This window comes from Chiloscyllium plagiosum, unplaced genomic scaffold, assembly GCF_037043375.1.
Source record: "Chiloscyllium plagiosum isolate Xiang-an unplaced genomic scaffold, Cpla_swu_hap1 HiC_scaffold_32, whole genome shotgun sequence".
In the NCBI taxonomy this organism is placed as follows: Eukaryota; Metazoa; Chordata; class Chondrichthyes; order Orectolobiformes; family Hemiscylliidae; genus Chiloscyllium; species Chiloscyllium plagiosum.
Genome location: NW_028270170.1, coordinates 29,297,894 through 29,323,462, shown reverse-complemented (window position 1 = coordinate 29,323,462; position 25,569 = coordinate 29,297,894). Strand labels below are relative to the sequence as shown.

The following is a 25,569-nucleotide window of genomic DNA, read 5'->3' as shown; positions in this document are numbered from 1 at the left end:
CTCCAGCGGCGGCACCGTGACGTCTCGGTATTGGAGGGGGCGCGAGGGGTGGGAGCCGGAGTCGTCGCTCTGCAAAATGGCAGCTGGGGCTTGAAGTGCGCGTGCGCCCCGAGCCCCCGCGAGCGACAGCAGCAGCAGGAGGAGGAGGAGGAGGGGCCGCGTCCGGCGCCGATTCGGAAAGAGCTCAGTTCAGGCACCGAGGGAAATGCAGCGCGGCCTTGCGGTCGGGGGCGCTGCCGGGCTTCGGAGCTGCACCGTCCGGGATTAATCACTCCGGAAGCGGCCGCGCTAGAGATGCATCTGCGGGTAAGAGCCCGACCCCCCCCCCCCCCCCCGGGGTGGGGGGAGGTTTGCAGAGAGGTGACTCCCTCCCTTGGAGGAGGGGGTTTAAGGGTTAACCTCGATCCCCCACCCTGGGGCGTGTAGTTTTAACCCCACACCCTAGTGGGTGTAGGGTTAACACCTCCCCCGGGATTGTAGAGAGGTAACCCCCCCCACCCTAGGGGGTGTAGTGTTAACTTACCCCCACCCAGGGGATGTAATGTTAACTCTCTTCCCCCCCCGCCACCTCCCCGATTGCAGAGGTATCCCCCCCAACCTCTGGGTGTTGTGTTAACCTACCTTCCCCCCCCCCCCCCAGCCTGTGTTGTGTAGGGTTAACTCCCACCACACCACCTCCCCAGGGACTTGGAGAGAGGCAACAAACACTGGGTGCTGTAGAGGGGGTGGGGTGCAGAGTGGTAACCCCAGGGACTGTGGTCAGGAGGAGTAACCCCAAATACCACCTCCCCACCACGACAGCTTTATGGGCAAAGGGGCCCTAGGTCGGAGATGACATACTCTTTTCTTCCCCCTGTCATGCCCAAAGATCTGGGACTGATGGGACACCAGCCTTGCTTTCTCCTCCCCACGCCCCCAGGGGAAAAAAAAATCTTGCCCCCAGGGCAGAGCAACCCCTTGTATCTAGCACTGGGACATCCTGGAGAGGCAGGAGAGCACCCTGGGAATTGTAGTCAGAGAGAGTCTTTATATATTGTTTGGGTTGCTTCCTGGGAAGTATCTGTTGGAATGGTTTGAAAGTTGGATCTGGGGTCATAGTTTAAGAAAGAAGACCATCAAACCAAGCGAAAAAAAATTCCGATCCAATAAGAAAAATTTCATTAAGCCCGGAAAGAGAGCATGGCAGTTCCTTTCTAAAGAAATGGTTTGTGAATAGTGCATTATAAATGAGGGGTGACAGAAAAACTCTTGTTTCTTTACAATGTAATGTGAATTGGCCTGTTTTGTATTCCACAGAATATTCAATTCTGAAGATCTTTACTGTTTACATAATGTGCATGAAAAGCACTAGGTCCAAGCTGAGCTGTTGGGATTTCTGTTGTGGCACAAGCCATTACTTTGGGGCCTTGTATTCAACAACTAGGATGCTGCTGATACATTTTCCACATCTTTTGTATTTAGGATCATTTTTTCACCATTCTGCTACTTTCCCCACCCACTCTCTTTATCTGTAGCTTCCCCTACCCCCGCGTTTCGTCCTGAAGAAGGGTTAATACCCAAAAAGTTGACCTCCACCTCGTGATGCTGGTTGGCTTGGAAGGAGGTTCTTCCATCCTCCTGTTTGTCTACTTTGGATTCCAGCATCTGCAGGTTTTTTTTGTCTCTAACCACTTAATGGTGATACAGTTCTCTTGTGACGAATGTGTAATAACCACATTTATGCCAAGGCCACTACAATGTGTTCAACATAGATTTTATGGAATAATTACTAAATTAATACTTGCATGCATCTCAGATCTGATTGCTGATACATTTAAAGCAAAATGTTGTCAGCATCATTTCAAACATAAATACTGTCATTTTATTAAGTAATTGTAATTAATATCAGTGCAAAATATTAGCAGCCAATGGAATTTTTAATAATGCCTTTGAGAAGACAACTAGTGGTTTAACTTCCTATCAGATTCCTAACAGATTATTATTTTTTTTCCCCTCAGTGATCACCTTGTTACTATGTATAAAGAAAATACTGCAGAATATTAATTGCCAATGAAAATGGAGGAAATGTCATTACCTGGCCCGGAGAACAGCAAATCTGAGGTAAGGAGTTGGAGGTCTGGGAGTTGACTTTTTTTGATAACTGTTGCGGTGTGTTCTGGTTGTACATAGTTGCTTGACTTTAATGGGGCATGGATATAAGGTAAATCCAGTGATTGATGTTGCATGTGCTGAGAGAGGGAATATGCACTTGTTGGGATTGAATGTTGTGAAAAGATGTACAGCTATGTTCTGTGAGCGAGTATATGTTGCATATGATGTGTGCTTATTACACAACAGTACGTTCAAAGTAATGAATGTATGGGTTACCTTAGCATCTCTTAAGCCACAGCCATTGCTTTGTGTTGCCTATTATAGAATTGAGTCTGGTGATTTCTTAGTGATCATCTTGTGTTTTATTTCTGTTCCGGGTTTGGCGTGTGTTTTGGGCTTTTCTTATGACTGTAATCTTCTCCCAAATTCTTGTCATTGTACCCCTCTTTGATGCCCCTTGGTTTTATTACAGTCTTTGAACACACTTCCAGCCATTTCTTCTCTTCCTGTATGTCTGTTTTTTCTTAGTTTGAGTCTGTCTGCCACTCTTCAGTGTCTACAATTGACTCCATTTCTCTCTGTGCTTTTCATGCACTCATAGATGACCTCCCTTTATCTGGTCATGTGTTTCTAAGGATTTATTAAAAGTATTGGTTTCATGTCTGAGGCAGTAATCAAATGAAATTGGTCAGTCAGATGTAGCTGAATTTCCTGCTGGGAAGCTGAGCTTCTTCACCAGGGTGCCAATTTTACAGGTTCCATTGGTACCTATAAATATGGTGCTCCTGCTGTTGGTTAACTACAATAGTGAAATAACCATTTTCTCCTGCTACAGAATCCATTTTAATCTTTGACTATGTTGCCACTCTCATTCTGATGCCTGATGTGGAAAGTACAGCAGGAGTATGCTGTTTTTAAATGTTCATCCTATTGGCTGATTACTCTTGGATATTTCTCAGTTTCTTCTTATTTCCTAATCTCAACATATGCTTCTTCATATGGAAAGCTCTTAATGTGCTGTGGTCTTCTGACCCATGCTATCAAGCAAAAAGCTTGAATTGATGCTATGACTGCCATGATATGGAGAAGAAACAAGCAAGACATCCACTACTTTTGTCTAAGGAGCACTTTTTCTTCATCTTTTAAACCTCGGTGTCCTGAGAAGCAGCCATGGATAACTGTTTGGATTTGCTCTGCGAGATGCAATCAGAATTCATTTTGTCCATTTATTTCCAACTTTCTATGCATGAAAACTCATAACTACAGGTTTGTCCAACGTTTAATCTTGCGATGATACCATTTTCTGCTATTAATTTAGGGATACATTGAACTCTTTCACCTGACCAGCCATCTTTGTTCAGTCCCAGGCATTTGATCTTCTCCTGTGAAGCTCACTCACAGATGTCTGATGTTCTCTGTAACGGAGTGTACAGATTCTTGGTCTCTGCAACTTGAACATATTATCCGTCATCATTGGAGACTTTCAAAGTGAGTTTGTACCCTGCCAATCCACTGGTAGGAGATCAATGGGACAGCACCATCTTTTTATGTTTTAGAGCATTCTAGAGTCAAAGGAAAGAATACTTTGAGCAGATCTTGAACTTTGAAGGAGGTTTTTCTTTGGCTACAAGTGAAGGTTGTCATCCAGAGACCTGACAGCTCCTCAGATATGGAAAGTGAATAAAGTGGCTCCAGACTGGCTGGTGAGTACGCTAACTGATTCCAACTTTTACTTTTAGTCAGTGTTTCCAAAATGTGTGCCAGTCACTGGGTGCATGCCAGTCACTGGGAATTGAATCTGCCCATGTGGACCACTCGCACTGACTAAACTTGGAACAATTTTGCTCAGCTTCTCGGCATCATTTAGATGGGCCTAAATTTCTGCTCTCTAACCTAACAGAACAGATGACGAGCGAAGTCAATTCATAGGAAGGTCGTTTTGTGCAAACTCTGCAGCCATGCCCAAACTGAAGAGGGTATCGTCAGAGAAGAAACAGAAATACTGGCGGCAGCTAAAACGAGACCAGAGGCAGATGAGCAGAGAGCACAGTGACCAGGCCATGGATTTTGACGCTACCCCTGAAAGTTCCACAGAGCAGGCCAGTACCACAGCATCCTCTTCTGTTCTTATCACCAGGTTACATAGCTCATTGTCCCAGTGTTGAATTCTTTTGATGTTTATCACACGCTTCTTTTATGTTGAGGATGCATTTTTGGTTTGTTGACTTAATAAACATTCTGTCTTCAATGCTGGATATCTGTGTATTCTGTTGCTTCATCTTTTTGCAGTTTTATTTTAAATGGTAACACCCGATTGTTCACCAAGAGATTGCTACTAAGTTAAGCCCCTTCAGAGGCGTTGCCACCATTATTACAAGGGGGCATTGTCTCAGGATAAGGGGTCAGAAATGGGGAAAACTCTCTTTCTTTTTACTCTTGCATATCTTTTGAATTTCTACTCCAGATGGCTATGGTTGCTCAGTCATTGAGTATATTCCATACTCTGATCAATAGCACCTAGGCAACTAAGGGAATCAAGAGATATGGGGATGAATTTTTAAAAAAAGAGCTTAATGTAGAAGTTCAGCCATGATTTTATTGAATAGTGGAGCAGGCTCAGGGGAGCATGTAGCTTTCTCCTTATATCTTTCTTTTGTTCTCATCATTCCATCTTTTCTGGCTTCCAATTTCCAGGCACCAAGAGCCTCAGGTTCATAAATGTATCCTGCATGGGCATTGCCTGTGTTTATTGGTGCTTGGTCTCTCCTTGTGGCATTTCCATTGGGTCTCAGAATTGTTCTGCTGAATAATGAGGAATAAACCACAGTTTGTTTCACAGAAAGTTGCTCTCGTTGATCAGTTTCCCCATGTACTTGTCTTTATTGTCGAAATGGGGAAGGTGGGTAAACAATGGCTGCCATCACCCAGGCATTTAAACGCATGATCTGGATATAATCGACAGGGCTTTGAAAAGTGTAATCAGTAAATATATGGTTTAATTAGAAGGACATTTGGCAGCAAATTTACACCTTTGGGTCATGCATGTCATTAGCCTGACTGCCATCTGTTGTTATCCTGAGTATATTAGCATATTCAAGAGCAAAATGGTAAACCTATATATGTGTCATTAACTTTCACCTCACCATTCATGCTTGTGTGACATCATGATATTTCTGTGTCCAACTTGTGGTTTGCTGCTCTTTTCTGCAGAAGACCTGTTGGAATATGTTTGGGATTTAATTTGGGATTAAGAGGTCAGTATAAGCTTGAAAGTGGTTAAACGCCAAGAGGACCCTGTTTAAGGCTGCTGGCGTGGTGTTTCCCTGAAACCTACTCTCCTTGTCAGGCCAACTTAACATTGATAATTCTTTAAATTTAAACAGCTTATTATTTTTCTGAAAGTTGCTTCTTTTGTGGTGACTATTGATAAAATTTAAGAACTGTTTAAAACCTAGTTTCCTCAGTAAAGAAGCATACGTGAAGCAAGATTAGTAGCTTCCTTTGTGTCTGCGGCCAAATTAGTTAATGGCCTCAGTGTGTTTTACTGAATCTCTTTCCATTTACCTGTGAGCTTTGTGTTTCAGGCCGTAGCTCATGAGATCTATTCTGATCTCGTAGATGATGCGTGTCTGGGACTTTGTTTTGAGGTGCACCGAGCTGTAAAGTGTGGTTATTTCTTTTTGGATGAGACGGACCCAGACAGCATGAAGGATTTTGGTAAGTGTATTTAGAATGGGTGCTTTCCTTGATTAATCAATGAGGGGTTATTTTGTGTTTATCATTCTTCGGCAACAGCTTGGAGCAAAACTAGCGAATAGTTAATGTGTAGGCTTAGCGAAGAAAGGCAGTGCCCCAATCTGGTGCCAAGCCAGAAGTATCAGGGACCTTAGGTTCAAATTTTGGTCAGGGTGGCAGATTGGATAATGTAATTAGTTGTAGATCCCTTGAGGGCAGGATGAAGAAAAGCCAACTAATGGTCCCAAAGTGACGCATGCTTGAAAGATTGTGTTTGGGTTGAGCTATGACAGAATGGCAGGCCAACACTCAAACTAGTAAACTTTAAAATTGACGGATGGCTGCCCTTAAATTAGCATCTATCAAATTGAGCTGGTGTGACCGAGCTTCAGGAGAGGGAGAAAATCAGGTCAGTGACTCGTTAAGTAAATACTGCATTTTGCTCAGTAACATCTTGCCCTGCAGTTCCTATGAATGTTTGTGCAATTTTAATTGAGCAATAGCTAGTAGTTTTGGCTAAGAATTGCCAATGCCTATATTAAATGATCAATTTATCTTGGTACTGTTATTTATAATCTTAAATGAAGGTAATTTTAGGTTCTTCATTGTTATCATCCATGTGCTGTGTTATCAAGAAGACTTTTGGAAGAAATTATTTTGAATTGAATTTTTAAAAATTGAATAATCAAATGTGCCCCTTTCTCCACAGTATGTTTCATCATCCTGGGTTTCACTTCTTTGTCCTCTTTGTTAATTTCATTCCCAGCCATCTAAAACTCTCCGCAAACTTTTTGTTCTGATTGTTTGTTTCTTTTACCTTTTGAGAAAAGTTAAAACACTAACTTTGGTTAGAATCCATATGTGGGGGGTTCTGTCAGAGTCGTAATCTAAACTGAATATTTGATCTGCAACATTGCAAAATCTTGTCCACTTAGAAAAATGTAAAGGTTTGTGAGGAAATCCATGTTTAGAAAATTGCAATATGTGAACTGCAAAATCCTGAAATTATTTTTAAAACTTTTACCAAAGGAATAAGACAGATGTTCTATTTATAAAATGATGTTACCCAAAACTATACTCAGGAGACCCTGCCTGAATTGAATAAATGATGGAGGAATTAATCCTCGACTGTGATTACTAGCTGTTTGCTTATATGATGAGTGGTTAGTTAACAGTGCAAAAGATTATCGCTTTGGTCCATTAGGAGCAGTTTACGAAAATCTGTCTTTACAGGATTTTGTTTTATTCTAATACTAACTTGGAGCCATTTTTGCAAAATCCTTTGGGTTTGTAGCTGAAAATAAGTTGAGAGCAATTATTGAGGAGCACAGTTAAATATCCATTTTCTCAACCTGTGCTTTCCTTAATCTTGAAGAGAGACCAACATTTTTGGTCTGATGACAGGACCTCATGCCTGAATGCCAAATCCTCAGGTTTGAACTATACATTAGAGAGGATAGAGTAGTTCCCTCCAGGCACTATACTCCATCTTTAAACACTTTCATACAGAACAGGTTAATGTGTTTCCTATGTCCTGCACACACATGGAGTTCTTTTGCTGAAATTATCCAAGGCTCTATCTTGTTGCGATTTCATAACTTGGAATCCCTAGAACAATGAGATGATTTGATGTTTTCAGAGGAGTATGATAAATTAGTAGGTTGAGCTTTTCAGAGTTTCAAGGCTTCATCGAAGGAACAATGCATTAGATTCACGGGTTATCTGGCATTATATTACAATATATTCTAAAAGCAAACTGGGTATACTACTTTGTAAAAGAATTTTGGGGTTTCGTCCGAACCCTCACAGCATTTGCCCTGTCTTTCCTTTTTAAGCAGCGGTGAATCTTGTAAGAGGAGGAAACATGTGACTGTCTTTGAGCCATATCCAAGATTCAATTCATCCGTCCTAGGATGAGGCTGTAATTTTTATCCATCCACTGTTTCTTTGGTAGTGGATCATATGTATATTAAAATACCTCATTTGCTATAGGCGTGCCAATAAATCAAGCAGTCAGTGAGTCCAGCTGGAGTGGACAGAATGTGAAGCCTACCTGAAAGGAAATGGTGTATATTTCTGATCTCCGTTCTTGTCTGGACCCTGTAAACACACGGATTAGGAATTATATTTGAGGGCAAGGGAATAGGACATTCATAGGTTTGAAGAGTGCTTTTTAAAGGGTGGATTGGAGAAAGGTCTTTGGAGTAAAAGGACTGTTGTTCAGATTCTGTATCAAGATTTACTAGCACAAATACAGCACTGATTTTGAGTGACTTGTGAATTTCAGCAGAGCAAAGGAAGTATAACCATGTTGACAGCATTTTTTAATAAACTAAATGGTGACATACTCGTTTGTATTTCAGAAATCGTGGACCAGCCAGGTGTGGACATTTTCGGTCAAGTCTATAACCAGTGGAAGAACAAGGAGTGTGAATGCCCAAACTGTAGTCGAAGTATTGCTGCATCCCGATTTGCTCCCCACCTGGAAAAGTGTTTGGGAATGGGTCGCAACAGCAGTCGGATTGCAAACAGGAGGTCAGATAACTGTCTGAATGAAGGCAAAATGCTGTGGTGTTGGAAATCTGAAACAAATGCAAAGAATGCTAGAAAGATTCAGCAGGTCTGGCAGCATCTGTGGAGAGAGAAATAGAGTTAACACTTTGAATCTGGTATGACTCATCTTTAGAACTGAAGGCGAGTCATATTCAACTTGAAACATCAGCTGTTTCTCTCTCCACAGTTTCTGTCAATCCTGCGAAGTTTCTCTGCGTTTGTGTCTGAGCCAAAGTTCTCTTGAGAGTCAGAGTTGTACAGCACGGAAACAGACCCTTTGATCCAACTTGTCCATGCCGACCTGATATCCTAAATTAATCTAATCCCATTTGCCAGCTTTTGACCCGTATCCCTCTATTCCTTTTCTGTTCATGTATTCATCCAGATGGTCTCAAGTGTTGTCATTATACCGGCCTCCACCACTTCCTCTGGCAGCTCATTACATGCACGCACCAACTTCTGTGTGAAGAAGTTGCCCCTTAGACCCCTTTTGTATCTTTCCCCTCTCGCTTTAAACCTATGCCCTCCGGTTTTGAACTCCCCTACCCTGGGAAACAAAACCTTCACTATTCACCCTACCCACCCCCATCATGATTTTATAAACCTCTATAAGGTCACCCCTCAGCCTCCGCTCCAAGGAAAATAACCCAACCTACTCAGCCTCTCCCTATAGCTCAAATCCTCCAATCCTGACAACATCGTTGTGAATCTTTTCTGAACCCTTTCAAGTTTAACAACATCCTTCCTATACCAAGGAGACCAGAACTGAACGCAGTATTCCAAAAGTAGCCTGACCAATGTACTGTACAGCCACAACATGATATCCCAAGTCCTATACTTGATGCACTGACCAATAAAGGAAAGTGTGCCGCATGTCGCCTTCACTACCCTGTCTACCTGTGACTCTGCCTTCAAGAATTTGCAACCCAAGGCCATTTGTTTGACAACACTCCCCTGGACCCTATCATAAATTATACAAGTCCACTCTGATTTGCTTTAACAAAATGCAACACCTCGCTTTTCTAAATTAAACTCCATCTGCCATTCCTTGGACCAACTCATCAAGTCCTCATTGTACTCTTAAATTACTACCGTGACTGTCCATTACACTACCAATTTTGGTGTCATCTGCAAACTTACTAACCTTCCTGTTGTGATCACATCCAAATCGTTTATATAAATGATAAAGAGCAGTGGATCCAGCACAATTCCTTGTGACATAAATAAAGCCCTTGAGGCATGCATTAAAAAAAAGTTTTTATTTACAGAGTCAGGTGGTACTATGTATTTTCAAATTTAGTAGGCATAGATTTAGTCTACTGGTTATTTTAATCAATCAGTTCGACATATTATTGCACATACACCTAGGGCAATTGGGACTTGAACCTGGGTCTTAAGGTCAGTCTACTTCTAGATACTTTTAATGAATCACTTCAGACATGTGACACATCTTTGGAGCAGCTGTAACTTCAATGCGAGGTATGAATGCTACCACTAAATTACATGACCCTTGGTAAATGTTTGTTTTTAATCAACCTGTTTGGATGTGTTCTGACGCACCTCTATGGCCATCCCATTCTAAGGTGGATTTCAACAAGAAATCAAGGTGTGGAACCTATCATTGCACCAAAGACGCTTCAGTCTGCTTCTTGCTATTTTAAATCAATCTGCTTAGATATGCATAATACTCTTCTGGGTAGTGAGAATGCTAACCCAGGTCTACTGGTCCAAACCGAGACACTACCACTATACCAAAAGATCTTTCAATCTACTCCCATGCATAGGAAAACATGTGAATTGCTGGCTGATATCCTTCACCTGAATACAGTTAACAATTTCCATAGTCTGGTAGATGGAAGCATTTAGTTGCTGTCTTGTCAAACTTTCCAGTAACTTTACCTTTGATAATGATTGCTAGGTGTCCTCACTCCAAGAACTGTGTATTTCACCACCACCTTCTGTACAGTATAATATACATGTTTGTGAATAGGTGCAATAACAACACCACTGGCATTATTTCAGCTATGGAGTTTCATTGTAATACAGCCTGCGGTGATGTCTGTTTTGTTTTATGTTGTAGAATAGCCAGTAGCAACAATCTCAGCAAATCTGAAAGTGACCAAGAGGATAATGATGATATCAATGATAATGACTGGTCATATGGATCTGAAAAAAAAGGTAAATGTTAATATTATCCTTGGCACTAGACTCCAAATATATTCAATGCAGTCTAGTACTGTAAGTTCTGTTTTTGTCTTAAATGCTTGCTAGATTGGTTTGTTGTATGCCAAAGCAAAAATTTCTTTCAGTGCAACTCAAAATAAGTTTTTAGTTGGTTATATTCATCTATGTCCCTTAGGAGCACTAGATTTTAGAAACTATTTTTGCTGCTAGCTAACTTTTTTTTTCATTCTTTTACTTTATCCAGCAAAGAAAAGAAAATCTGATAAGGTATGTACCTACCTAGAGTTACTTGTATTTCTGGAGAAAGAAGGCTCCTGTTTTTTGCTTCAGTGGTACAACCAGCCAGTGCTGCTGCTTAAAGAGTTGCTTCTGTCTTTCAGAATCCCAATTCACCACGGAGATCCAAATCTCTCAAACATAAAAATGGTGAGTTTGTTTTGCAGATCTGAATCATAACATCCCTACAGAGTGGAAACAGGTCATTCGGCCCAACAAGTCCATACCAACTCTCCAAAGAGCATCCCACCCAAATTCACCCCCCTGCCACCATATCCCTGTAACACTGAATTTCCCATGGCTAATTGACCTAATCTGCGCATCCTTGCGTATTGTGGGCTATTTAGCATGGCCAGTCCACCTACCCTGCACATCTATGGACTGTGTGAGGAAACCGGAGCATCCCGAGGAAACACAGTGAGAATGTGCAAACTCCACACTGTCACCCAAGGCAGGAATTGAACTCAGGTCCTGGTGCTGAGGCAGCAGTGCTAACCACTGCTTCTGTTACTTCATGAAGTGCATACTAATCCAACTCTGGTGTCTTTTTTTTCCACTTAAAGCCTCGAGGTAGAGTTAATTCTACCAGTGATTCAGCAGCTTAATTCTGTCTGTACCTAGAATGTATTATTCATGGTTTATTCCTGGTTTAATTTCTATTCCCTGCTTTGCAACACATAGTTGGATGGAATACAATGCTGTATTAAGAAAATCAATTGGGTTGCTTTTATGTTTGTTTGTTTATTGTCTAAATAATGAAACACCAGAGGCATAAAAAAACTAGAACGCAAAGCATCAACCACATACATGAACTTAGCAAAAAAATGCAAACCATTCATCAAAGTACATTTCCTGAAGTTCAAATTTTGTGAAGAATTCATATTTTCAACATTTAGCAACATCCAACTTATGTCATGTTTTCTTTGAACTTTTGTTACTTTAACGGATACAAGTGATAGCTGGACATGTTTTTAATTTCTGTCACAGAATGCAAAAATTGAAATAGCAATCCAATTCGAAAGTCAGCCAGTCCTACTTGCTGAGGGTAAAGTTCAAGCAACATAAATTTCAGAAACTGTAACCAGCAGAGGCAGTTGAACAGTATCAAATGAGGAAGGAAATCATCAATATTGAAAATATTTTGTATTTACTTGGATTACTTAGTGTGGAAACAGGCCCAACAAGTCTACACCGACCTGCCGAAGTGCAACCCACCCAGACCCATTCCCCTACATTTACCCCTTCGCCTAACACTGCGGGCAATTTAGCATGGTCAATTCACTCAACCCGCACATTTTTGGATTGTGGGAGGAAACCCACGCAGACACGGGGAGATTGTGCAAACTCCGCAGAGTAGTTGCCTGAGGTGGGAATTGAACCCAGGTCTCTGGCGCTGTGAGGCAGCAGTGCTAACCACTGTGCCACCGTGCTGCCCATAAATGTGCAGTGGGTAATGATTCTCTGCTTAATGGCATCATTGTGGCTTTGCAGGCATGCACTATGAGCTCCAGATAACCTAATTAATAAATTTACTGGAGTATGTCACTGAGGCATAGGCTTCATGTTTGATACCTGATTAGTGCTGACTTGCGTAATTTCAGTAGAGTGGCAGGTGGAGATCTTTAATTGGTTTTATGCCAGTGGGCACATTAGGAAAATTTGACCATGGTTTCTATTCCTGAGTGCTGTGACTCTGACTGCTGAATGTGTCTGTGGATAACAGCAAGTTCTAGTTGCGTCAGCAGCAACCACACAAAGAAAGTATCAGATAGCTGCTTTTACTTTGAGAAATCATGGGGAAGCAGAAAAATAAAATCTTTGTTTTTAAAAACTGTGAAACTGAGGTACATTTTCCAATCAGGAATGAAACTGTCCTTGCTTTTTAGGTAAGATCTTGAAGTGGATGAGAGAGCTTTGTATTAAATTATTTATGCCTTTTGTTTTGCAGGAGAACTCAGTGGTAACTCTGATCCATATAAGGTGATAATACTCATTCTGTGTTGCCTATTTGTTTGTGTGAATGGTCCACAGTTTGTTTTGGTTATTTGATTGCAAAGTAGTTTATAGGACTGAGAAACAGCCCATTAGATGACCCAACCAGCAAATATAAAATACAGCCTTTCTAATTAAAAGCCTATCATTGTGATTAGGTTTCTGTATTGTCAAAATAATTATACATTCCTTAGTTTGCCACTGTTTTACTTTGTACTAAATGTTTGAGTACTCCCTACTAACAACGTTCACGAGGCAATTGGATTTTGTTACTAATTTTCATCCTTTTTCAGTTTTTGCGATTACCTTTCCCCTCCCTGTCCCGATCATGTCCCCCAACTTTCCAAGCTATCTGTGGTCCTCTAATTCTAGCTTATTAAACCATCTGGTAGCAATGGCTACCCCATTAGTGACTGCCTATGCCCTGAGCTCTTGTGTAATCTCCTTGTGTTTCTTCACTAATCCTGTCTCACTTTCCTCTTTTTGTGATACTACTTAAAATCTACCTCTGTCATCTGACTGGATATCTGCTTGTGTAGCTCAGTGTGATGTTATGGTTTATACTGAAGCACTGTGGGATTTAATGATAAAAGAGCTATAGAAGTACAAGATGTTGCTATTGAATGGTCTCTGCTTACTTATCAAATGTATTAGCAGTTCTGTTCGAGGGTACCTAATGTTTTATTTGTGTAGCATGTGCTTATCTGTGTGTATCATTGTCACTTATTAAGGGACATTTGCATTTGAAGTGTCTTCCATTATGACTTGACAAAGTGACATTGATGTTTTCCCTGAAATGGGAATTTTTTTTTTAATGTTACCCATAGTTAGAAAGACATCTGCAAGTCAAAGCTTGTCACCTGGAAATAAATCCTTTAAAAACCTGTGTAGTTCAACACAGCTTGGATACTAGCAAAATTGCTTAAAATACATATTCCCAAATGCTTTCTTTCATCAGAGCCAGCCTAGAGGTAGTAATTAACATTCTGTGGTAATATGTTGAGAATTTTGACTCAATCCAGTTTCAGTTCAGGAAAAATGCTGTAATTAAGGTTATCAAATGAAACTTGTTTAATAAACAATTTGTAGAGGCTAATCCTCAAGTCCTGAGAATTAGTCAAATCTAGATTACCTATATGTTGGCAAACTGGGAAATTCTATTTGCTTTCTGAGACATTGTTTTCCCCTGATAGTTCAGCCACATCCATTATAGTCTTACCTTGTTCCAGAAATGAAATCATGATCTCTTGGTTTCGGTCAGTTTAAGACAGGTAACCATTTGCTAAGAGGCATTTTTGATCAGAGAATATGGCATTAAGAGGTGAAAGTCTTTGATATTGAAATGTGGAATTCTAAAGTAGTAGGGGACAGTTTGGCTCAGAGTTCTTTGAAAAAAATGATCCAATTTATGATAACTAGATCTTTCTTTTCTGATGAGAATAGTAGAATCAGTGGTTTGCTGTGTCCTAATAGGTTGTGGAATCAATATAACCTGGATCAACACTAATTCTCTTGAGCTACAAACACTATTTTTATAGCTATCTATTCCATCCTCACCAAGTTTAACCAGAATGTTAGAAACTTGGTGTTCTATTTAATCCTGAGGTGGGCTTCCAACCACTAGTTCACAAAATTAGCTTATTTCCATCTCCATAAATTTACCTGATTTCTAAGCCTGCTTCCAGACCTGAAAGGGAAATTAATTTGATTTTTGATCTTCTAGTTTTGTTTTTCAATCATCCGCATAGAAAGGGGCCAGGTAAAAGCCCAAAAGTGTACTCATTTTAGGGAACCATCTCAAAATGAGTACACTTTTTTATAGGTGGTAGAAAATAACGCAGTAAGATTAGTGACATTTTTGCCATGTTACTGCCTGTCTGCTCTTGTTTTTACTTTTACTCCCATTGTAATCTCTCCTCCCCACTCCTTCACCTCCAGCAGAAATCCTTGAATAACAAGCTGACATCCACTCAGTTGTCAAGCTGTGTATTTCTTAGATGCATTGAACAGGACAATGGGTAATTGGTACAGGAAAAGACTGAAATAAACGCTTGGTCTTGACAGTGATGCTTATTTCTTTTTTTTAACACAGTACAATAATAATTCTGGCATCAACTATGAAAGTCTGGGACCTGAGGAGTTGCGCTCGTTGCTTACAACGGTGAGTGTTGAATGACCGAGAAAGGAACAAAATATCTTGGAAAACTGGGCAGCCCTTCAAATACCGCAAAGATTTCAACCTCACAGCTAGTTGTGAGTTGTTTGTTTTTAGCCAGATTTCTTCAGACATTCTCAGTAAACTTGCCTTTTCTTTTTCCAGCAATGTGGAGTTATTTCAGAACACACCAAGAAAATGTGCACAAGGTATGAGCCCTACAAAATAGCTGATCTGGAAACAAGATATCATGCTGTTGGAGTCTCTGCAATGAACTATAACCGCTGCATATCACATTTTCTTAACCTATCTCTTGAAAATCCTCTTAACAAAGGTTCATAAACTGTCACGGCTTGATTCAATGGCAAATTTTGGACTTGGTAATGAAGCAAGTAGGGCTGTAAAGATAAGCCATGTAACAAAGGACGTGAAGAAACTAGCAATAGAATAACAGTGTGTTTTCCTCACACCAGGTGGGAGCAAGCCCTAATATGGCTGCCATGATTCATCCGTATATGTGCAGTCATACTAATGACATCATTCGTTTAGTGAAACGGTGCCTATAGTGAAACTGTAACAAAGCATTTGATGCAGTTTTAAACATTACAAGCAATGCTATTCCCATTATCTCTCAAATGCTTGTATATGTTAATGCTAATGATAAAAGTATAGTAAACCCAATTTCAGCACAATTAAAATTAATCTTTTGCCAGAACATTGGAAGAAAGTGTTGAGATTGTGAATGTACAGAACAAAAATCGCACCTCGTAATGATGCTGGATCCTTTGGCCTTGGTGACTTTATATGCATTTATTTATAATATACTTAAACCCTCATTGAGTAGCAACATTAAGAGCCACACTCTGATCTTGCTCATGCATGGCCACAATGGATCTATAAAATAATTTAGAAATGCAAGGGATCAGGCAGGAGCAGGGATATGTGAAGCAGCCTAAAATGGATTTTGTAGTGCATGTACATAAATGCAGCACAAATAAAGATTGTGCGTTGTCGGAACTAATAACTGTACGGGAATATTGTATAGTGCCAGTAACAAAGATCAGGCTGAAAGAAGGGGAAAATCAGTAACTTAATGTTCCTGGCTGCAGTTCGTTCAGTAAATATAATAGTGTGACCATGCTGTTCAAATAAAGTAGTATAAGTCTGGAAAGAACTGATGTATGAATGAAACAGTAGAAGCTTATGAGAGAAAGTATAGAATTGAACAACTGAAAAAGAGGGTATTCACCCCATCAAGTCTACTATGACTTTATGCAGAATAATTCAGCTAGTCTTAATCCTCTGATCTTCCCCATATTTCATGCAAGCCTTTATTCAATTTCCTTTCACAAGCTTCCAATGAATCGGAATTTGCTACCTATCAGGCATTATATTCTAAATCCTAACCAGTCATTGTACCAAAAAAAGGCTGAATTTGATGCAGTTGGCAGATATTTTGCTCCTGCATAAGTAGTAGGATCCTACTTCAGTGGAGCAGGGGGAGACATGGCTGGTAAAAGCCAGTTAAATAGTCACTGTCAAGGTTGCTATAACAGGGAAAGGGCACCTCAGTAGCCTCATGCCCTTAAAGACCAGATAAGTGTAATGCAGGGTGCTAGGCAAGGGAGACCCTATTGGAATATGGATTTGAGGATTAATGATTATACTATTATCTGTTTGAGAATAGTTGCACTTAATTGTTTCTTGTTGCTGTAAATATGCCTATCTGGAGGAGAGTTGACTTCAGTGAGTATAAATGGAATTTGGCTCACATGAAATAGAATCAAAAGATTGTTAGCAAAATGTATGTTGAACAGAGGGAAGCCTTCAGAATTGATATGTAGAGAGGGAGAAAGGAGAGAAGCCTGCACTGAATAAAGGTACAGGAGGCGAATTCCAACCCGCAGATGTAGACTTTCTGGAGTTGGTGAGCCATGTGGTGTATTCTGCATTCTTCACATCATTGAAGCAGTTTTATGTGAATGAAAGCTTTCCCCAAAGAAATGAAAATGAAACAGGAAAAGAAAACTTATGAAAATGTTAAGATTCATAATGCAATAGAAAACTGAGTTGAGTACAGTAAGTATGTGGATATCTAAAAGAGGAACAAGTGGGGCAAACAAAGTGAAAGAATTGATTTGCAACTAATGTAAAAGGAAAACCGAAATCTTTTCGAAGCATCCAATATAAAGAGGGAAGTCCATGGAAGGATGGATTAGAGAACAGGAAGGAGATTTTATGGAAGCGAAGCTGGTGCTCCACTTCAAATGTGTACTTTGCATCTCTACTTAGAGGCGCAGAGGTTTCCAGTGTCACAGCAAAGAAGGAGGTGATATTAGATAGGATAGAAGGAGTACTTAAAATGCTAGCAATATTCAAATAGAAAATCCCATATGTCCAGAAGCTGGTGGGATAAATGGGCGAGTGGCATCATTGATGAGAAATTGGCTACAGTACAGACACTCAGATATTGTGGTGAAGAACCATTTTTCAGACTGATGTGAAGTATAACGTAGTCTTTCCTATGGATTGACATTGGGCCGTATGTTAGTCATGCAGACTTGAATAAACAGCATATAATTTCAAAGCTTGCAGATAATGTAAAAGTTTGAAATGAATTCAACAAGAAGGAAGATTTCGGGGATATAGACTGATGAATTGGACAAATATTTTTCATCGAATCCTTACAGCTTGGAAGCAGGCCATTTGATCCATTAAGTCTGCACTGACCCTCTGAAGAGCATCCCACCCAGACCCACCCCTTTACCCAATAACCCTACATATCCCATATCCAACCCACCTAGCCTGCACATCTTTTCACTGAGGGCAAAACCCATGCAGACACAAGGCAAATGTGCAAACTCGAAACAGACAATCGACCAAGAGTGGACTCAAACTTGGGTCCCTAGAGTTGAGGTAGCAGGGCTAACCGCTGAGCCACTGTGCTGCTCCATGTGGCAGATGGCATTTAATACGGAGAAGTGCAAAGGGATATATTTTGGTAGGAAGAATGAAAACGGCAATATGAGCAATATGCAATTTTAGAGATGCAAGGGGAGAGAGAGAGGCCAAGTTGAAAGGACTATTGAAAACAGAATATAGATTCCTTTGCTTTATTATGTAAAGGTGTAAGCATATAAAAGCGGGAAGTTATTCTAAACTTTTCTGAAACACTGGTCAGACCTCCACTGCAGTATTTTTAGTTTTGGGAATGACTGGCTAAAAGGGCATCCAGGTTACAAAGAAGTTACGGAATAGCTTCATTGAAATGGTACCTGGAATCAGAGACCTTAGTTGTGTGGAGAAGCTTGGGTTGTCCTTCTTTGAGCTGGGATGCTTGTGAGATTTGATAGTGGGAGCAAGTGTCAGAAAGATTCGTAACCAAAGGATGTCCCATGGCTACACCTGAGGTGAATGGCTTTGGAGCAGAGGGTGATGTGAAGTGCATAGTTAAGAAATGGGTTGTTGGGATCAGGAATGCACTGCCTGAAATAATGGTGGAACCAGATTCAGTTGTTCCTTTGTAAAGAAAAATAGGTAAATCCTTCAAGGGGAAGATATATTGAGGTTACAGGCAAAGAAGCTGTGGAGTTGGTCATGATGGGCTATGTGCTACATTACCTTATGTTACTTTGATTCGTGGAATTATGAATGAGTAGCTGTGCCTTCGATCCAGTGATGTATTTGAAAATGTATTTATTTCTAACGTAGCAAAATCTGAGGGGATAAAACATTATTTGAAGCTTTGAGATACAAACACACTGACAGACAAAATAATGTTTGGCTTATTAATGCATGTAGCACAATGTCAGTTGTTGCAAATGCAGTTCAAAGCAATGGGATGTTTTGACGTCCGACTGAGAATTGCAGATTATCATAATCCTTGTAGCTCACTTGTATTAATACTTGTTTGTATGGGGCATAAGCACCACTATGGACCTGTTAGGCCGAATGGCTAGTATCCCTCAGGTAATGTTTATACTAAATGCTTACCCTCAATGCAGGCACACTCTGTACACTGTGTACAGGACTGGGTGGTATTTTCTGTTTAACTACTGCTCACTGTTGGCTTTCAGATCATTGCGGTGCCCTCAACACACAGATGAGCAGCGGCGGTCTGTACGGGTCTATCTCCTGGGATCTTCAGTGTAAGTTGGTTAAGTGAGGAAGTGAAGTTAATTCATTCCAGCGAGTTTGAAAGAGGCATGTTTAGGCTTTTTCTTTTGAATACCTAGAATCACGCAGTGAGATGACTTCAGTGAGCTCCCTAAATTAAACCTGTGAATTTTCTATTCAAGTATGATGTTATAATCTGAACTATTTAACATGCATCAACTTTGATATCTAGTAGTTCCTCAGATCTCTCACTTGTCCTAATTAAAACTTGATATTATCTATTTTCTCCCACCCATCAATGAAAATAGTGATAAAAAACTCATTTTTGCAGTTAAAAATGTATATCTTGTTAAGTTTCCTCTGAAATATTCACTTATGATTAACTGTTTAGCAACTTCACATGGACAATAACCCTTTATGAAATTGTCTGTAGTTCTCTTTCTGTGCTAAGGTTGGACCATGTCCTCCTCTGTCGTGAATAAGAGCACTGAAATATAAAGCATTAAACCAGGACAGATTTGAGAGAGAGATTATTGTTCAAATGGGAAAGCCATTGAGACAGGCAATGAAAAAATGTTCACGTGACACCTTTGTCCAAAGAAAGCAGAGATTGAGGAATGTGGTAAGGAGGGGGTTAAGTGGGTAGACCTATTAATGGTGCAGTCTGACAAATAAGAAAATGTCATTCAATATGTCTGTTTTTTTTCAGTCAAGTAATCGCAAGCCCTACTGGATCAATAAGTCAAAATAATCTGATCTCAAATCAGGACAGGAGAAAGTAAAGAAATTAACTCCTTGTTCCTGTATGATTTAATTCATTGCAGCCACCAGTTTCCTTTGCTGTATCACTGCTTATGAATCAGCCTAAAGAGTACAGTAGTAATTGCAACATGATTGCAGGATGCTGTGTTTGCTTAGACTTCCTTTTGCCTCATTTCAGATCCCTTCCGGAATCGGAAGTAAGTGTAGAAAATGAGAGTTATGATCCCTCTGAGAGTCAGGGTTTTATGAGCCGACTGCAATGGGATGGCACGTCAGATATTTCGCCTTCTGACTCAGCATCTTCCAAAGCAAGTGAGTGTATGTTTGTTTAATGGTTGATAATGCTAGACTAGTGAAAAGAACCAGCAGGACCAATATAATTTCCAAGGCCACAGTTGTGCTTCCATTGCAGCCTTACTGCAGCATGTTTGCTGAGGAATTGGGATTTTTTTTAGTATAGTGGAAATTGGCACTTCTTCTTCTATTTCCTGAGTCTTACTGCTTTGGGGGAAGAAACATTAACTTTTTGTTTTCTCCCATTATGTTATTAGGATTCTGATCCATGATGTTGGATGTGAGTTCATTGGTGCTGACAGCCCCTCTGGTATATTGCTCAAGTGGTCATTTTTGACCTCTGAACCTAAACAGTGAGTGCCGGTAGCATAGCTTGACATGTAAACCCTATTCTGCCCACACTTGCATTTGAAACTTCATAACAGTGCTTTCATTGTAAAGTGCTGCCTCGTCTCCTGCTGTGTCTTGTATCTTCACAGCGGAGCGGTGTTCCCTCGTAAGTTGTGTGGCCGTGAAGCAAACTGAATGCCCACTCAGGTCACGTGCACATCAGTCATTTTTCAAGCAGAGATGCTCCAACATGATAAATGATTGATATATGGTACACTGTATTATGTATTACTATTCCTTGTGTGGCGTTACTGTTGGAAGACTCTGTTAGCTTTGTAATTTGACTAAACTGCCTGGGATGATAGTGTCTTAAATAACTAGTAACAAATTTAAGATTTTATTTCCAGTAGTGAACCTTTGTGGTTGGTATTGGGTATCATTTCATTTTGATACTCAGCTGGTTTAACCTGAAGTAGGGTAGATGGGGATCTGCATGTTTTGTCTCTGAAAATGTGTAAAATGTCCTTCAGTATGCCGGCGTCTGTTGCTAACACATTTTATTGATCCATTTGAAGGTACCAACAATTCTGACTCCAAGAAGAGTAAAAAAAAGAAGCCTCACCTTGGGCTCCCTAATGCGCCTGGAATGAGCTCCAGTAAAAAGAAGAAACTGAAAGCACCAGCTCCACCCACTCCCAGCATATACGATGACATCAACTGAAGGAAGTAGTACTACTCTTATTTCTTCTCCTGTTCTGTCTCGGCAAGTTTCACTATCGTGATTCCTGTGAAGAGGTGGACACTTGCAAAGTGGATTAGCTTCAAGACTGTTACTTGACCTTTGGATGCTGAAGGCTTCATTCCACGATGGTTGCCGTTATTTTTTCCTATTTATTATTCAAAGAATGAGGGATTTTGCTGGGTATACAAAGCTGATGAAATGTTGCAGTTGATTGCATTAATTGTATCTGGGTCATCTATGATGAATATTCATGCCTGGAGCTGCTGCTCATTTTGGACTTTCACCCAGATCAATCTCATTATCCCTTTTTTTTTGCCAGACTTGGCTGGAAGTTTACAACCTTTTTTAAATTCCCACCCCCTCCCCGGCATTGTGCGGAGTTTTGTCATGCCTCATTGCTGGTCATAATATTTGTGTGCCAACCATATGAAGTTTGCCTTTTCAGCAGGGCACAGGTTATTCACTGTGGAACTTTGTGGAGTTACTGTGTGTTTATCACAGGTTAGGGTTTCTGATCAAAGTGTTCTTCACAAAAGCTGGGGAGCGCAGAGGAGCAGTCAGGATATGTGCAGCGCATAGAATTCAAAGTTTAGTAAGTTTTGAAAGACGCATTCCCAGAGATGGATTTGATCTGATCATTCCAGTAACCAAGGTCAGGCTCGAAAACAAACATTTTACTGGCTGACCCAGACTGTACTTCAATGTTTGTTCAATGCACCTTTTTGGAAGTTCCAGCCTACTCCAAATTTTCTGCAAGATTAATTGAAATGTACATGTACTTATCGGGTATTTCTCTCTTATCTTGCAATAACTCCCATGACCTGTATTGTTTATATCTCCAAAGGATTGACCACTCTGAACTGTGGTGCAGTATTTCACATTTTGAATGATGTAATGATGATATGGACCTGAAGAACAGAGATTGATTTCTTAATGAAGCCAACATTTTGAAGCCCTTTGTGCTGATTATGATTGCTTGTGGGTTTGAAATTCAGTCTGGCAGTACCAGTATCCATTTCTTTCCACTGTGGTCAGTTGTAATTGAGACATATGGCTGCCATTTTTTTGTCTGCTTTAAGTAAAGCAGCACAGAAGATGGATGGACAGTATCAAATCTTGAAGTCCCTTTTTGTTAACACCAGATACATCCATGTGGTCAAGACAGGAACTCTTTACAGCATGTTTGTTATATAGTGATCACTGTGACATAGCCTAACACCCTGGTCACAAATACCTGTGCTAATGGATGGACTACGATGACTGCAAATGGATGCACTTCAGACTAGAAAGCCTTTGTCAGCAAACTCTCATGAAACTGCCTTTTTCCCCATTCTTTCAGATATCATAACATTGTTTAACCCAAATTGGGTACCCAGGTTGGAACGAGGGGTACTTGGAGAAAGAGACATTCAAAACAATAGCATCTGCATGTGGGACCAAATTGGAGTAGGCGTTTCATTGTGTTTACATCTGAGAAGCTGGAAATTTAGTCTTTTTCAAAGTTTATACATTAGCAAACCTAAGATGGGTGGGTCTGGATTGCTTCCCGACATAATTGTTGGGAGAAGTGGTCTATGCGTTGCTTCCTGCCAGGCAGCATGATGTTGCCCAACACTAAAAAAAACACCATTGCACTTTACGTCTGATTGTGTGTGTGCTGAACTCAAAGGTTCTTCTGGACTTGATATGGCCCTTTCTCAGGGCCCTGAGAAAAGAACCAATGCAACTGCTGTGAAATGCTTTGCAGTTGAAACTGACTGTCGCAGATTTTGAAGCAAGGAAAACAAAGAAAATCATGAATGAATTCAGCAAATGCCTTGCATTTGTATTTTATGTTGTAGCCAGCTGTCCTGCATAGCATATGGAGCGTGTTCTTTTTGAATTATTATGTAATATGACTAAAACTTGTGCTTCCAGTTTTGTTGCATCTTGACTATAAAACAGTGTAAATCAAGGAATGACAGCAATGGAACAAATCATTGCTGTGCAAAGATGCTGCAGTCTATTTTTGATAGACAAATTTAATCTATTCTGGGGCCCTTGCAGAGCATGGATAAAAACGTCCTATGATCAGGCTTAAATGGCCATAAATATATTGGCTTTAATGTTTTGCTTCTTTAAAATTGTGTGCTATGTGAATAAGGTAAGAGTAATGTTAAGTAATACTGTAGCTGCCAAATATGAGCTAGGTCATTGCTTTTCCTAGTAGCAATTTTATTTTATAGTGTAAATTTTAAATATACATTTCAGTCAACCAGATAATGTTTGAAGCTTTTATTTCTTAGTCTTTGTAAGTTTCCCTTTGATTCCTTCTGCAATTTGCAACTTCTTTCTTGGGTTAGGCAGTCAGGGCAGACAGAACCAGTCAAGACATGCAGAAGAGCTCTTCAACCCTTGAGTAAACTGGCCTTCCTAGGGACATGTGAATGCTCGTCAGATTGGGATATAAGATCCTTTTTTAGTTGTATATGTGGTTATTTCCCTTTTCTGTGTACTTGTATTGTAACAGGCTGGAGTACCACCTGCTGGTCAGAGGACACTAGCCACCTATTGTATTCTCAGTTGAGATTATAGCTGCGTACCTTTTTGTGTTCATAAAACTCCTTGCTCCAGTTTTCCACTTATCCGTTCGATAGTTTATGCAACCAGGTGAGTGTTGTGCATTTCTAGTGCAATACTTAGATGTTGTTCAGAAGTTAAAAATCTCAACACAAGGTTATAGTCCAACAGGTTTATTTGGAAGCACTAGCGGAGTGCTGCTCCTTCATCAGGTAGCTGTGAAACAGGATCATAAGATACAGCAATTAAAGCAATGGATTATAGTGTCATGCAAGTAACATAAGTTTGTTCCATCTATCATTTTACTTGCATGACACTGTAATCGTTTGCTGTGTCTTATGGTCCTGCTTCACAACCACTTAATGGAATGGTGCTCCAAAAGTTAGTGCTTCCAAATAAACCTGTTGGATAATAAGATGGCATTGTGTGATTTTTAACTTTGTCTACCCCAGTCCACCACTGGCTCCTCCATATTATGGCTTAATCAGAACTGTATGTGTTGCAATGCAGGGTCTGTTGTCATTGAGTCTGATCAGTTTCCAGCTAGGAATACAATATAAAAGAGGGTTCAGTGTTGAATGCAAGTAATTGTGTCTTCAGATGAAAAAGCAGGTATCGAGCAGCATAGCTTGATCAGAATGAATTAAGTCAATGTCCCAAGACAGTTTGCCTCTTGCTCTCAGGAACTGTATTGACAACTAGTATAGCCAGTCAGCTCTGTAGGGTATATAATGGCTTGCTGTGATGTGCAGCATTATAATGTTATGAAATATTTCAGATAGAAATGGTTGCCACTGGAATCCTCTTACTGAGGGCTATACTGTAATATGGCAGTTGATAGTTTTAAATATTTTTATTATCAAATGTATGTTTTGATGTGAGTCTATAATGAAACTATAAGGCTAATGCACATCACACTGGTGTTTGTATGTAAACACATGCCCATAAACATACTGTGCTTGAAAGTGGAATTGTTACCTCAATGTAAAAAGGTATTTCCATTAATGATACTTAACAACTCATCAAGCTCCTTTTTTTGATGTTACTAATGCATCATCGTGACGGACAGTAAGTAAAAGATCATTTGTTGTAAATATTTATAATGATCTCTCACCATGCTGACTTGGGAGCCTCGTACACACTCTCCATTTTTAACATCAAGCTCACTTTTATGTAGAATACTACAGATATTTGGCACTGGAGCAGTATTTATTATTCTTCTCTTTAGCAGCGTGTGTTATTACATTGCTGAAGTTCCATTGGGGTGTTAAAGGATAACTCATGTCAGTATTTTAATATACTGAGATTGGCTTTTCTGTAGTCAAGATTAGAGTGGTGCTGGAAAAGTACAGCAGGTCAGGCAGCATCCGAGGACCAGGAAAATTGACGTTTTGGGCAGGAGCCCTTCCTAATGAAGGGCTCCTGCCCGAAACGTCAATTTTCCTGCTCCTCAAATGCTGCCTGAGCTGCTGTACTTTTCTAGCACCACTCTAATCTTGACTCTGATCTCCAGCATCTGCAGTCCTCACTTTTGCCTAGTTGATTTTAACTTTTCTGTAGTTATTTTGGTATTATTAGTGACACTGCCAGGCATATCTATACTATCTTGTACAGATGGTTTGCCTAATATTTCATAACAGCACTGTTATGTCTGTATTTGCATTACATTGTTAACTATGTCCATACTTGACTCTAACAGATATCCCTATTACTAGTTTATTTTTTTAAAATTAATATCTAGCGAATTTAGCAACTCCATTATTACAATGAACTGTGATTA

At 40.1% G+C, this 25,569-nt stretch overlaps 1 protein-coding gene across 4 annotated transcripts; it reads left to right on the top strand.

The window, feature by feature from the left end:
* On the top strand, positions 1-25,149 carry atxn7l3a (ataxin 7 like 3a). 4 transcript variants are annotated; one of them, XR_015752505.1, is made up of 15 exons: positions 1-306; positions 1,998-2,100; positions 3,992-4,190; positions 5,676-5,808; positions 8,190-8,361; positions 10,460-10,557; positions 10,808-10,830; positions 10,944-10,989; positions 12,788-12,819; positions 14,924-14,992; positions 15,152-15,195; positions 19,063-19,134; positions 20,043-20,176; positions 20,416-20,511; positions 21,064-21,193. XR_015752505.1 is itself a non-coding variant. In XM_087977880.1 (14 exons), exons 3-14 carry the CDS (start codon positions 4,050-4,052, stop codon positions 21,207-21,209), a joined length of 1,110 nt encoding a protein of 369 aa, XP_087834006.1. In that variant the 5' UTR covers positions 1-306; positions 1,998-2,100; positions 3,992-4,049; the 3' UTR covers positions 21,210-25,149. The 4 variants fall into 4 exon arrangements, 3 of the variants coding, with proteins under 3 accessions (XP_087834006.1, XP_043531107.1, XP_087834007.1); XM_087977880.1 differs by lacking the exon at positions 20,416-20,511 and having other exon boundaries at positions 21,064-25,149; XM_043675172.2 differs by lacking the exons at positions 3,992-4,190; positions 20,416-20,511 and having other exon boundaries at positions 21,064-25,149.
* The last annotated feature ends 420 nt before the right edge of the window (positions 25,150-25,569 follow it).

Excerpts from the sequence above, each read along its gene's own strand:
- atxn7l3a (XM_087977880.1), top strand. The coding sequence starts at position 4,050 with ATGCCCAAACTGAAGAGGGTATCGTCAGAGAAGAAACAGAAATACTGG. Across the intron at positions 10,990-12,787 it reads ATCTCTCAAACATAAAAATG|GAGAACTCAGTGGTAACTCT; the intron begins GTGAGTTTGTTT and ends TTTGTTTTGCAG. Across the intron at positions 19,135-20,042 it reads TATCTCCTGGGATCTTCAGT|ATCCCTTCCGGAATCGGAAG; the intron begins GTAAGTTGGTTA and ends GCCTCATTTCAG.